The 14,757-nt window shown below is 39.4% G+C and overlaps 2 protein-coding genes across 9 annotated transcripts in view; one reads left to right on the top strand and one right to left on the bottom strand.

Annotated features, from left to right (window-relative positions):
* Window positions 1-14,099, top strand: part of Cd99l2 (CD99 molecule like 2) — a 90,750-nt gene extending 76,651 nt beyond the window's left edge. Inside the window, exons 8-9 of one of the 2 annotated variants that reach the window (XM_076918774.1) lie at window positions 5,819-5,855; window positions 6,533-14,099. In XM_076918774.1, the coding sequence (XP_076774889.1) occupies window positions 5,819-5,826 (8 nt within the window). In that variant the 3' untranslated portion in view covers window positions 5,827-5,855; window positions 6,533-14,099. Of the gene's footprint in view, window positions 1-5,818 lie in introns of both variants that reach the window. The other variant, XM_034486234.2, reaches the window with a different exon arrangement.
* Window positions 1-14,757, bottom strand: part of Mtmr1 (myotubularin related protein 1) — a 61,893-nt gene that overhangs the window by 6,687 nt on the left and 40,449 nt on the right. For all 7 annotated transcript variants that reach the window (XM_034486226.1, XM_034486230.2, XM_076918772.1 and 4 more), the window contains 3 exons: window positions 13,781-13,987; window positions 4,507-4,599; window positions 1,165-1,278 (listed from right to left, as the gene is read on the bottom strand). In XM_034486226.1, coding sequence (XP_034342117.1) covers window positions 1,165-1,278; window positions 4,507-4,599; window positions 13,781-13,987 — 414 coding nt within the window. The remainder of the gene's footprint in view (window positions 1-1,164; window positions 1,279-4,506; window positions 4,600-13,780; window positions 13,988-14,757) is intronic.

Here is a 14,757-nt window from a genome sequence, read left to right as displayed (position 1 = left end):
TGACATGTGTGCTGTCCTAGGAAATAGTACTAAAGTTATGCAACTTCTGGAAACTGCAGGAAGGTAGAATAAGGACTTTCTAGTATCTACAATATAAGCAGGCTCATCAATAACAAATACATATTTTATTGAGGAATTGAGTCCACTGATGTTGATAGATATTAATGACCAACAATTGTTAATTCCTGTTAGTTTTATGTTGGTGGTGGGAGAGAGGGAGAATTGTGTGTGTGTGTGTTCACTATTCATATAAAGGAATATTGCTTAACTGTAAAAAAGAACCTTGAAACTGTTAAACTAGGTAAAGTAGATCACTCCCAAACATCCACCTATTATGTGAGTCCATTTATAGGAAATGCCCAGAATAGGTAGATTGGTGGTTTCTAGGTACTAGGAAAATGGGAGTAACTGGTAATATGGGGATTCCCAAAGAGGTAGCTAAAATACTCATGAAATTAAATATCAGTGACTGCACTGAACTATATACACCAGATGAGCTAATTTTACTATGTTAATTGAGCTTTTATTTAAGTGGAGAATTAATTAATTTTATACTCTCTATTTTACAAAAATTGATAAAGATGCAGTTCATGGATTTTATTCTGCTGTTGTGGGTTTATTTCTGTTTGTTTTGCTTTAAACATCTTTATTGAGATTCAATTCACATGCTATTATATTTACTATTTAATCCTCTCTTTTAAAATTAAAAAGTTAGCAGAGGGGCTAGAAAATGGCTCAGTTGTTAAAAACACTTGCCACTCTTACAGAGGATGGGGTGTGGTTCCCTGCATCTACATGGTGGCTCAGCCTTTCTAGAATCCCAGCTCTAGGAGATATGATGTTCTTTTCTAGCTCCCTTAGGCACCATATTTGTTCATATAAAATAAACATAAACTCTTTTTTAAAAAGTTAATGAAGTTTCATCAAACTGAGGTAGAGAAGTGTGGAGTTTGTTATCCACCTTGGAGAGCTGTAGTCTTGTATTAAACACCTATGATTAGACTGCTAAAACCCTGGGAAGGTGTCTAGGGCATCACTCCCACTACCCTGTGCCATCTACAAGCAGCAGTAGGGCCGGGAGCCAAGTCCTCACTCCATTCAGGCCTCTTCTGATAGAGTTTGCTAGGAAAGGTGCCTGAGCAACAGGGAAGCATATATGCTTACCTCTTTGATGCGCTGTTGTTCACAGTTGCACAAAAAGGTCCCGAAAAGACAACTATAGAGGTGATCCAAAATTGTAATCAAGAATAATTCATTAAACTCAAATGCTGAAGGGAACTTAAATAAAGAGGAAAAATAAAGTTTAGTCTTGAAGTTTAATTACTAAAACAAAGTCATATCACTTTATTTGTATATACAAGAGATGGACTACAGTATGGAATGTGGTCATACTAAAAAGCAAACAGTCCATGCAAAATTTAACTAATTGAGAATTTCAAGACAAAACTAATAGATCTGGTTAAGAAACAAATGTTTTTATTTTTAAGATTTTAATTTATTTCTCTAATGGTCCAGAAACACCTCAATATTCTTAGTCATCAGAGAAATGCAAATTAAAACTACTCTAAGATTCCACCTTATACCAATCAGAGTGGCTAAGATTAAAAAAAGAACTCAAGTGACAACAGATGCTGGCGAGGATGTGGAGAAAGAGGAACACTCCTCCACTGCTGGTGGGATTGCAAGCTAGTACAACCACTCTGGAAATCAATCTGGTGGTTTCTCAGAAAATTGGGAATAGTTCTACCTCAAGACCCAGGTATACCACTACTGGGCATATACCCAAAAGATGTCCCACCACACTGCAAGGACACTTGCTCCATAATGTTCATAGCAGCTTTATTCATAATAGCCAGAAACTAGAAACAACCCAGATGTCCTTCAACCAAAGAATGGATAAAGAAAATGTGGTTCATTTGGAATACTATTCAGCCATTAAAAACAAAGGCATCATGATTTTTGCAGACAAATGGATGGAACTAGAAAATATCCTGAGTGAGGTAATCCAGACCCAAAAGGGCATGCATGGTACATACTCACTTATAAGTGGCTATTAGCCATAAATTACAGGTACGTACATGCTACACTTCCATAGAACCAAGGAAATCAAATAACAAGGAGGACCAAAGGGAGGATGCTTGAATCTTTCTCATCAGGTGAAATAAAATAGATATTGGAGGTGGATGGAGGGAGGGAACTGGGTGGGGAAGTGGATTAGGAGGGGAACAGAGCAGGGTAGGGGATCAGATATAAGGAGATGAGGGAGAGAGAATGGAAATCAGCACTGGGCAGGGGAGTGCATTTCTAAGAACTGTCAGAAACCTGGGATGTGGGGGAGCCCCAGGTAGTCTATTAGGGTAACCCTGAGACCCCTGGCATTGGGGGATATGGAGCCTGAAGTGGCCACATCTTCTAGCCAAGCAGAACTCCTAGTGGAGGGATAAGGACAGCAAACCACCCACAAAACCTTTGACCTACAATATGTCCTGCCAACAAGATGTGCAGAGGCAAAGATGGAGCAGAGACAGGAAACCAATAACCAGCCCAACTTGAGACCCATCCCATGGGCAAGAACCAACTCCTGACACTATTAATGATACTCTGTTATGCTTGCAGACAGGAGCCTAGCATAACTGTCCTCTGAGAGGCTCCACCCAGGAGCTGACCAAAACAAATACAGAGACCCACAGTCAGACATTAGATGGAGGCCAGGGAATCTCGTGGAAGAGTTGGGGAAAGGGTTGAGGGACCCAGAGGGGATAGGGACTCCACAAGAAGACCAGCAGAGTCAACTAACCTGGACCCTTGGGAGCTCCCAGAGTCAGATCCACCAACTAACAAGCATACAGAAGCTGGATTTATACCACCCCTACACATACATAGCAGATGTACAGCTTGGCCTTCATGTGGGTCCCCCAACAACTGGAGCAGGGGCTGTCCCTGACTCTGTTGCCTGCCTGTGAATACTGTTCACTAACTGGACTATCTTGTGTGGCCTCAGTGGGAGAGGAAGTACCTAGCCTTGCAATGACTTGATGTGTCAGGGTGGGCTGTGATGAGGAGGGGAGAGCCCCCCTTCTCAGAGAAGGGGATGGGAATGGGAAGGAACTATATGGCAGGGGGCAGGGGACTGGGAGAAGAGAGGGTGTTGCAATTGGGATGTAAAGTGAATAAATAAAAAGGGGGATTAAAAAAACAACTATAACCAACAAAATTTGTGTGTTCTTCAGTGCCTGCACCCAAACCAGGTAGCTTCTGGTTTTTCACATGGTAGAACAAAGCCCAGATTTACCGTTCTTACAGAAGGCTTACTAGCAATAGGCAGTGGGCAACACAGAACTGCTATGGCTTTTGAGAAAACACAAGTCAATGAAGAAAGTACTACTAGTGAAGCTGCTTTCTGCTTGGAGGAACACTGCAGGCCCCAGAGTGGGAAGGAACTTGCATTTATCAAAAGTGATTTAAGAACAGAATGTATGACTAGCTCTATACATATTAGAGATTACTCATACTTAAGAACTATCCCATAAATACAATTCCATGAGCTCATACTTCTAAGTTACTACCAGTGTGTAAAGAAACTGAGTCTAGCAGTATATAAAAAGGGCAATAGTATATGACCAAGTCTGGTTCATTCTATAAGAATGCAAGGCTGGTTTAACAGTAAAAATCAATGTTACAAAGAAAGTAATTACTATAATTAATCATATTAAGAGATTAAAGAATAAAAACCACATGGTCACCTCAATTGTTTTAGGCAATGCATAATGTAGTTTTTCAGAATTTCTGTGAAGATTATTAGCACTGCCAATGGGTTACAGCCAGTAACCGCCAGTTAGCAGCTATGAGACATCTGGAAATAATAATAATCTCAGTAGCAGGCCTGTACTGAGTGACTACCATGTGCTAAAGTTCTGATTTAAAACACTGAAATATACTCTGCTAAATGAAACAAAGGAAACTGGAACAAAAAAAGCAAATAAGCAGAAGTACAATAAACAGAAGTTAGTTTACACTAAAAACTGATTCTTGGAACCTCACTAACTCAGGGAAGGAGGACCCCTGCAAATTCCCTTGCTTACTAGAGCCCTCCTCAGTGGAGTCAAGAAATGAAAAGAACAGCTAAGGACAAAAAAGTTGTGAGCTTCCTCTCTGTTATTGGCTCTCAGTGTGAAGATTCTCAGATGCCCTGGACTGGCTTGCTTACTAGCAGTTCTAATGCTGAAGGAAATCTTGGAGTAAGTGCTCAGCAGAGACTGACAAAGGGTAGAAAGTAGAAGCAGAATTAACTATGGATAAGAGGATTGACCAAAACCACTGGCCAAAGAAAACTGTTTTTAATTTTCTATTCACATCTTTGAATGAGAATCAAATTGTACTGAGTAATAGAAGGAGTCATATTTAACACATATACCCACATTTTGAATGAAGCAACGGAAATTTAATTTTCAACTGTGAGATATATTTGAATTAAAGACTATATAATAGGTACTTGAAATCTCTTACCTGTCTTGTCATCTGCCAAACACAATCAATAAACTGAAGAAATATAGGTGATCGGTCAGCATCTGCATGGTTGTCATCACCATGGCCCACTCTCTGGAAAGAAGCAAACACACACACACACATATGAATGCTATGGTCCTCTCAAAAGCCACTTCAATTCCCCAGTCATGTCTTATCCTGCCTAAGAGAATTCCTGCTCATTGTGGGCACCCAAAATTGTTTATAACAAGGATGAATTAGAACATTAGAGCATAATGACATGTAATATTAAAATGTCAAAGAAAATGTACTACTTTGTATGACTTAAAAATAAATGACTATAAAATTAAAAATAAGAGTTCACTAAACTAAGTGGACTTCACTTCTTTTAGAAAGCAAAATTTTAGTTTACACTATATTTACATGGTGATGATTTTATAATTTTTCTTTAATATAGTTGGTACCAACAAAGATGAAGAACTGACCAGCAAACTTTTTAGTTCAAATGATGGGACCAAGAACCGTATCAGTGTACGAAGATTAATTAGTAGTTCACAAAGTAGGACATATTTCAGAAATGTCAGGAAGCAGGCTAAGAAAATGGCTCAACCCAGCGCCCATGTAAAAGGTGGGTATGGTAGCATGCCTGCAACCTCAAAAGAGATTTTCCAGAAGTACTACAAGTTTAATGAATAAAAAGACATCTATATCATGAGCATTCTAAAAGAAGCTTCCAAATGAGCAAAGGGATAAGAAAGAAATGATTATGAAGCAGATTATTCAATCTCCACAGAGATCTTAGAAGAAAATAATCAATGAAACTATCACCTGGAAAGATACAAAAACAAGGAAATGAACAAGTAATATCAGTATTTAACAACCAGAGTAGTGGGTCCCAGGAGAGTCAGAGGGATGTAGAGAGGAATGGATAAATCAAAATATATTGTGTAAATGTATAGACATTTGAAAGAAAAAAAATTTATTTTTAAAAATAATCTCAGAGATGCCATGCATAGTAGTACATGACTTTAATCAGAGAACCTGGGAGGAAGAGGCAGGTGGATCTCTGTTAGTTTGAGCCTAGCCTAGTCTACATAGTGATTTCCAGGCCAGCCAGGGCTACATAGTGAAACCCTGTGTCAAAGGGTGTCTGCTACCTCTATACAAAACCTCTTAGAGTATATTACCTTGTTTTCATTTGGTAGGGTAGGTGTTTAGTTTTGTTGTTTTGGATAACACTTTTATCTTACTTTATAAATTTGTCTATTATTATTTATTTGCATTATGTGTGTGAGGCCAGAGGCTGTTGCATTCCTTGTTTCTGTACTTACAGATGATTGAGGAGCCATATGGGTGTTGGACACTGAACGGCAAGTACTCTTAACCACTGAGCAACGTTTTCAGTACTTCTTCTTTTACATGTTTAATTATGATAAAAAATATGCAACATAAAAGTTACCAAAGGTTAAAACAATTCTTAGATGTACAGTTCAATGGAATTACATACTTTTTAAATAATCATTAGTATCATGTATTCTAGAATGTTCATCTTCTCTAATTGAAACTCTGTTCCTATTAAATAGTAAATGGCTACCCTATGCCCCATAATTCATGGCAACAAGCATACTACTTTGTACTATTCTAGCTACTTTGTGTAAATGGAAAACATAACAGTATTTAACATTTTGTGTCTTACTTATTCCATTCAATACAATGTCTTGAAGGTTTATATGTCAGTGACCTTCCTGGCATCATAGGGTTTCCTGGGGAAGGCAGCAAATGGGGGAGCAGCATTGGTGGGATCATGCTGATAGCAGACAGGTCTCAGTAACAGTGACAGGCAATTTACAGCATCAATACTACTGACAGAACAAACTTAATTATCTGGGGCTGGCAGGAATGCCCAGAGAGAAACCCTGAATTATTTTAACTCTTAAGTGTACATAGTTATAGACAGATAGATACACATTTGGTAATTAATTCCTGCTGGGAGCAGCAGAGCATTAAGTAAAGGATTAATCATTAAGAGTCCCTTTCTTTCTTGTAGGGAAGCATCTAACTGGCTGGGCAAGAGCCTTGGACTCATTAACTCTTTGTGAACCAGAGAGAAAATAAAGGAAAGAACTTAAAACTTTTACATAGGCAATATGCACAGACTCACATACTCTCTCTCTCTCTCTCTCTCTCTCTCTCTCTCTCACACACACACACACACACATATACATATATACATATATACATTTGGATGGTGTCTTTGTCAGGGTTTGTATTCCTGCACAAAACATCATGACCAAGAAGCAATTTGGGGAGGAAAGGGTTTATTCAGCTCACACTTCCACATTGCTGTTCATCACTAAAGGAAGTCAGGACTGGAACTCACATAGGACACGAAGGAAGAGCTGATGCAGAGTCCATGGAGGGATGTTACTGGCTTGCTTCTCCTGCCTTGCTCAGCTTGCTTTCTTATAGAACCCAAGACTACCAGCACAGGGCTGGCACCACCTACAGTGGGCCCTCCCCTCTTGATCACTAATTGAGAAAATGACTTATAGCTGGATCTCATGGAGGCATTTCCTCAAGGGAGGCTCCTTTCTCTGTGATAACTCCAGCTTGTGTCAAGTTAACACAAAACCAGTCAGTACAGATGGATAGATGAGCCCCCCACCAAGCCAACAACTTTATTTCTTTTCTCTGCTCTTTTAATAGACAAAAGTTCTTAGAAAATTACCTCATAGATAAAATGTGACACAAAAGGAGAGTCACAGAAGGGTGTTGATAGTACAAAACAATGAGCTCATTGGAAGTTCAAAGCCACAGTTTCACATGGCCTCCCTTTATCACAGTACACACCTGTGGCCTCATCCTTGGACCTGACTAGAATGAATGGTTTTCCTTGATCCCAAATGTGTCCCAAGCCTGGTTATCTTTTTAGTGTAACTGTGAAAGCTCATTGTGTTCCTTACTATGCAACCTTTACTTAGTATTCTAAGAAGAATGGGCACATGGTATACATGATTCAAACTTTAGTATATCTTTCTGGCAAAACAACTAAACCCATCTTTTAAAACTTTCTTTCCAAAATTATTTGAATCAAATCAGGAATTCTATAAAATCATTAATTCATCTAAATAGCATTAATTCATGAAAGTTCATTTTTATTTTGATCTGCAGGAAATTTGCTCAATAGGGTGGGCTAATGCTCAGGAGTCATCAGACTATGCAACAGTGACATGAAAGGCACATCAGTAGCAAGAAGCAACCCTGAGATAAAATTTCTGATCTGAGATGAAATTTCTGAAGGCTCTGTAATTCAGAGATTATCCATCACAGCTATGCAAAAATTGTGGGCCATCTCCAGGAAAGTCACCTGCATATCCTTAGCCTAACCTAGATGGCTTCTAACATTTATATATATTGTAATACATGTCAGAATTTCCTTCCTGTTTTAAGGCAAGTACCTCTACCCTCTGAGCCATCTCTCCTGCCCTTGTTCTTTTCTTTTTAACACCTACTAACCCCCTCTGATATAAGGTATCCTGCCTGTCCCTCATAATTCCAGGCAATTTCATAGGATGTAGAAGAGGCACAATCCTTGGCAAGACACCTAGGATACCAAGACAAGCGAGGCATAGTGCCTGTATATGAGGATTAATTAATTTGTGGTGTAGTCAAGTGGGAGAGACCAGTAAATAACAAGGGTAATACACTGTTGCAGGGACTTTCCCATGTGCATTGGGTATAGTGAGACCAAAAGGGAGAAAATGAACAATCTTAGGATGAGGCTGAGGAAAATATAAGTAAGTAAAGCCACATGAGCTACAGTCATGTTAGAGGTTTCGTTTATTTGAACTTGAATGGTAGGGAGACACTTGCTCCCTAATGTATCCATAAATATACTGTAAGGAGTAAGAAGGGGTGAGAGGCACTTACAGAACTCTAAGTGGATAGTCAGGGTTCACACTGAGGGAATGAGTGGGGAGGAGGAGGAGGTTGAGATATGAGACTAGAGAGTTGAGGTATAGACAGAATATCACAGGCATTGAATGCCACACTGGGGAGTTCATACTGGGCAGTGACAATATCAGACCTGTTTCTGGGAATACCCCATTTGGTTACAGGGAATGATAGGTAGCAAGGAGAAAGGCTTCACAAAAGCTACTACTTAGGACGCTGCCTGAAAGAGATCAAAAAACCTGAACTAAGGCAGAAACCATGTCAATGTAAAGAAAAAGTGGCTATGATAAGACAAGTTGTGATGGAGGATTGTGAGCAGGAAGGCCAGTTGAAGTGGGGTCAAGACCAACAAGAAGGAAAAATCCAATTGTAAATATATATATAAATAGTTCTGATGAGTGTTCTAATAAAGGAGGACAGGTAATTTCAGTGATAGGTGAAGAATACCATGAAACCAAAAGGGTTGTACTTTAGGGTATAACAATGGGAATGGAGGCAGAACAGAAAGACGTTACCTAGAAAGTTCCATGATAATGTTCAAGAAATAGATGACGGAAGTAGGTAAGGGCAGGTACTAGTTTGAGGGTCTCAGAGGCTCAGTCACAGAAACTACAATTAATATAGAGAACAGAGATCCAGCAAGTGCTGGTTATGGATCTGATCCCTGTTCATAAACTGGCTTAGTGGTGTGACCTTAAGTAGATAACTCATATCCTAGAAACCAGGTTCATCATTTGTCAACTATAATCTCATGGTCACATTTCTTTCTTTGTAGCTCTAGAGTGCTGAATTTTCAGCATTGACAAGGATGGGTGAGAACACAGCACTGTGGGTCCATCTTGATGCTTGAGCTTCTTGTTGGCCCTGTTACTGCCATGGCTGGCATGTCAACAGACAGCTCTTAGTATTTCCTCTCTGGTTAAATAACCGTGAGAACCTTCTTTCCCTCAGGACATACATTCTGGAGAGGAAAGATTAATGAAACTAGCCTCTGTGGCTTTGGAGAAAATCCTCTGCAAACATGTGGAAATTCCATACCCTTCCCCATAGACCTCAGCCTTTGCTGAAGGGGAACAAACAATTTAAAATAGCCACAAGAGCTGTGAGCAGGGGCCAGGCCAGCAGCAGGCACTTGATATATTCAAATTACTCTCCCTGCAAAACCCCACTGCAACATGAAGTGTCCAAATATGTGACAACAGCTTCCCAGGACATGTAGCTCAGAGACTGGGAAGCTTCCCTCTCCTTCTGGGAGGACTTCTGAATAGCTCTCCTCCTTGAAGTGTATTCACAGCAAATAAACCAAGATCCCCACACCTATGCTACTCAAGTCCTTGTACTGCCCATCCTGTAATCCACATTGAACCTCACACAGACTTTAGGAGTGCTCCAATTCAATGAATCATTCCCAACAGCTCAAGGGGCTCTGCAGAGTAGAATTCACTACCAGTTTTAGTGACATACAAATGGCTGCCCCAAAATGCCCACCACAGGAACAGTTAGGCAAACAATCTCCTTCTTTACGTCATCAAAATAGTAATAGCTTGAGACAACAATTTGGTATTTCTACAGAATGTGCAGATCAAATTGTAAAGACTCGTGCTGAATGTCCTCAGCTTCTACCTGTATCACATAATGGTGTTAGTCCTCGAGGACTCGTACCTAATCAATAATAGCGAATGGATGGTACTGATATTTCTGATTTTGGACAATTAAAATATGTACATGTGACTATTGATACCCTCTCAGGGTTTCTAGTTGCAACTGCTTTAACAGGGGAAGCAACTAAAAATATAATTAGTTATTGCCTACATTGTTTTTCTATGCTGACTGTTCCAAATCAGATTAAAACAATGGAACTGGCTATTACAGTCGAGCATTTGAGAATTTTTTTCAACAATTTAATATTACTCATATTACTGCGATTCCTTATAATCCTCAAGGACAAGGGACTGTGAAAGGGGCCCATGGAACTTTAAAATAGTATCTTCATAAAATAAAAAAGGGGGAGGTATATTAAAAGAGCCTTGTCACCACTAATTTATTTAAATCATGTTCTTTTTATTTTAAAATTTTTAAAAAATTTGGATGCCAAGGAACTTTCTGTTGAGTGTCTATGGCACCCTACAATTAGGTATACTTATGCCTAGGTGAAAAGGAAGGATACACTTACTGGCATATGGCATGATCCCAATCAGGTATCTAATATGGGGAAGAGGGCATGTTTGTGTTTTTTCTGCAGGATGCTGAAGGAGCATGGTGGCTGAAGGAGCATGGTGGCTGCCAGAGTGATGGCTGAGACATGCTGATGCCGGGACAAAGAATGATGCTGACCTGTGAGCTTGCTGAGTGCCCTGACAATGGTGACTGGGAAGCTGTATTGGACATATGTTCCTGACCCACCTTTGCTTTCCAAGGCAAGCTGCCTTGTGTCAATTTTTAGACCCTGTGGGACAGAGAATCAAAAAGAGATGTTATAATGACTCTTGTATTTTTCTTAAATGTGACCAGTTATTTGGACTCAATCATGGACTGGTCTAGAAATCAATCTAATATAGGAAATAACAGTCTTCATTTGGAAGGCTGGATCTGGACATTTTCAGAGACATATTTAGAAGTTAGCTGCTGTTTTCTATGATGTTATATTAACAAGAGATAAAGTTGGGACAGGATCTGGATTTCAAACAAGTGTTAGTGCATATGATAAGGCTCTTTTAATTGTCATGTTAAAATTACTTTTGTTTCTTCTACAGTATTTAATGTAAGTTGTATTGATTGTACACTTTCTAATTGTGTTAGAACCTGGCATGTCTGTTACAGTGGTCTATCGACCAGCTTTTGTCTTATTGCCTTGAGTATTACAGACCTTGATATTCTAAAACCAGCTTGTAAGTACTGGAAGAAGTGAGTCAGCCTTTAAGCAGAAGGAAAAGAGTAATGGGTTCGATTATTGCTGGTATATCAGCTTTAATTACATTAATTGCTAGCACCACTGCTTCTGCAATTGCTTTGACACAAGAAGTCAAGACAGCTACTTTTGTTAATCATTTAGCAAAAAATGTTACTAATGTGTTGAGTATTCAAGAGGATTTTGATAGGTGTTTGGAACAATGGACTGATGTTCTTTATCCTATTCAAATTATTGGAAGGAAGTTCAGAGTTTAAGAGTAAGGAGCCATCTTGAGTGTCATGCCACATACCATTGGATTCATGTTAGTTTTAAAATTTACAATGATACTCATTACAATTAGGAAAAAGTTTAAAGACACTTGCAATGTATTTGGCATAATTCTAACACCCCTCTGGGTTAACTTTGCAATAATAATAATAAATTTTAACTTTGCATAGTGGGATTATGAATTTAAAGAATGCTGCTCTAAGGACACAGCTATATCAGGCTCCTGTCAGCATGGACTTCTTAGCTGTGTCCTTAGAGGTCTGCCAGAGCTTGACATATTCAGAGTCAGATGCTCACAGCTAACCACTGAACTGATCAAGGGGTTCCCACTAGAGGAGTTAGAGTGAAGACTGAAGGAGCAGAAAGGGTTTGTGACCCCATGAGGAGAGCAATAATACCAGCTGACCAGAATTCCCAGGGTCTAAACCACTAGCCTGGGAGCACATAGGGAGAGACCCATGGCTCCAGCTGTGTATGTAAGGGAGGATAGCCCTGTCAGGCATAGGTGGGAGAGTAGATCCTTGGTCCCATGAAGGCTGGATGCCGTGTGTGTGTGTGTGTGTGTGGGGGAATCTGAGGGTGGGGAGGTGGGAGTATGAGGGTAGGTGGGGGCACATCTTCATTGAAGCAGGAGGAGGGGGGATGGAATAGGGGGTTCCTGGGCAGAAGGGGATGGGGAAAGGGGATAACATCTGAATTGTAAATAAAATATCCAGTAAAAAAAAAGAATGCTGCTCTACTGAGCTTTGATGCTGCAGATACTGTTGATAAAATCATCTATGACCTGAGCTCAGTATTTCCATTTTGGTCAAGTTTCAAGAATGGCATATATAGCCTGATTACACTAGCCCTTTTTGTCCTGGGAATACTTTTATTCCTGCCCATTGTGTTAAAGCTTGTCTTTAACAACATCAACATGTTTGTGGCCAAAGTACATGGCTTGAAACTGAAAATGGACCCCCAGACAGAGTTATTAATTTAACAGGCTTGCAAGCCAAGGATGGGTAAGATTCTACACAGAACCTTACCAACCAAAGACAGAAATGTATTGCTTTTGATAATGGATATTCCATGATGGGTAAGGAAGACATTCTTGGCAGAATGTCCTAAGACAGGCTTAGTCTTGTTTATAAAACAAAAAAGGGGAAGACGTGGAGAGTTTTTGGGGCTGCCTGGCAGGAATCTGACATGGGCCAAGGACAAGGAAATGGGCTTCAGGCAAGAATCTGACATTAGGCTAGAACAAAGAAGTAATTTCATGCAGGAATCTAAATCTTAGGCTAGAACAAAGAAGTAATTTCAGGCAGGAATCTAAATCTTAGGCTGGAACAAAGAAGCAGGCTTCAGGCATGAAAATGACTTTGGGCTAGGATAGGGAAGTAGGCTCAGATATTTTGGTCATCCTGATAAGTCCTTAGAAACAGTGATCATGGGACTTTGCTTATTGCCTTGTTTGTTCTTTGACTATCTGTATTTATTGTCTTGCTTGTTCTTTGACTATTTGCTAGTTCCTCAAACTAGAACTGACCTTAATACTTGCATGTAATTAAAATGATATAAAAGCAGATTGGAGAAAAACAAACAAACAAACAAACCAAGAAGAGAGACTTTGGGAGAGACCAACCCCACTGGAACTTCATTTTGGACTCTTAGCTTCCATAATAGTGAAAAATACAGTGGCTGATGTTATTCAGTCTGTAGTACTTTGTTATGGAAAATCCCATATATCCATACAGAATTAACCAATTATAGGTATCTCATCAATCTTTATAGAGGAAGATTATGAGTCTGGGGACTGAAGGGAAGCAGAAATAGTGTACTGACTAAGTTATACAGGGCTTCCATTTGGGGTGACAAATAGGTTTGAGGGCTACAAAGAAGTAATGGTTACATAGCACTGTGAATGCAGGACACTGTGTTGAGCACTTTAAAGTGATTAATTCTGTGTTATGTGGATTTGACTCATTTTAACAGAAATGTGTAATTATACAAAATAAGCCCTACTGAGAACAAGCAATGTGGAGGTCCTTGGTATTCTAGTATGAAAATTCAAGTCTGGTGTAGAAAAAAGAGGTTGCTTATGTATGTGAATATATGTTACCAAATGCCAGGCAGATGTATGTGAAATAATATAACAGTTACGCATAAGCCAGACCAACATACCAGTGCAAACCTGTGTCCAAAGCTTATCCACTCCTTTTCTATGAGAGCCTCAAATCCTTTAATGGTCCGGTAATAACTGTCCAACATCAGCATTGCCAGAGATGTGAGCTGGGATGTTCGATCCCACCCATCGCTGCAGTGGATGACCACAGAAGTTTTCCCAGATTCTATTTTATCAGCAATTCTCACTGCCCCAGCAAGGAGAACCTTCGAAAAAGAAGGTTAAACAGACAAGGGTACATTAAGTGTTAACTACTGTATAAGATAATTCTGTACAAAAGTTTGGATGTCCTGGCCAATAAACCATACAAGAATGCTATCTAGGGCTGAGATTGTATTTCAATAAGTTCCTAAGTTCCAATCCCAGTATCCCAAACAAAACAAAGCACAACAACAAACATGAAATTAATTAAGAATCACTAGGAACTGTTAGCATCATGCTTTTAAAAAATTATAAAAACAATATAAATAAATGGAGTTATTTATTGAAAGGTCAACAATTCTGTTAAACCCAACTAACTAACTAGGCATATTGTACTCCTATAATCCTAGCACTTCAGGAGGCAACTTCAGGTAAGTCTGGGTTAGGTGGTGAATTCAAAGGCAGCCCGAGCTACACAGAAAGACTCAGTCATTTAAAACAAAGAAACTTGGGGATAGAAAAATGGCACAGCAGTTAAGAGTGCATACTGTTTGTGTAGTGTTTGGTCCTGGGCTTAAGTCAGACAGCTCACAACCACCTGTAGCTCCACCTTCAGGGGATTCAATACAATCTGACTTCTGCAGGCACAGCCATTCATATGTGTATATAGCAATCTCCACATATGCATATAATTTAAAATGAAACCACAGCTTTAAAACTACAACTTTTTAAAAAAAATCTAGCATTAGGAAGGTGGAGTCAGGAGGACCAGAAGATCAAATTCATCAAAACAGCAAGTTTGGGGGCTAGTGTGGGCTACATGACCCTGTCTTAA

This window comes from Arvicanthis niloticus, chromosome X (assembly GCF_011762505.2).
Source record: "Arvicanthis niloticus isolate mArvNil1 chromosome X, mArvNil1.pat.X, whole genome shotgun sequence".
NCBI classification, from domain to species: Eukaryota; Metazoa; Chordata; class Mammalia; order Rodentia; family Muridae; genus Arvicanthis; species Arvicanthis niloticus.
The sequence above is the reverse complement of the archived record's forward strand: the minus strand, read 5'-3'. Positions and strand labels throughout refer to the sequence as shown.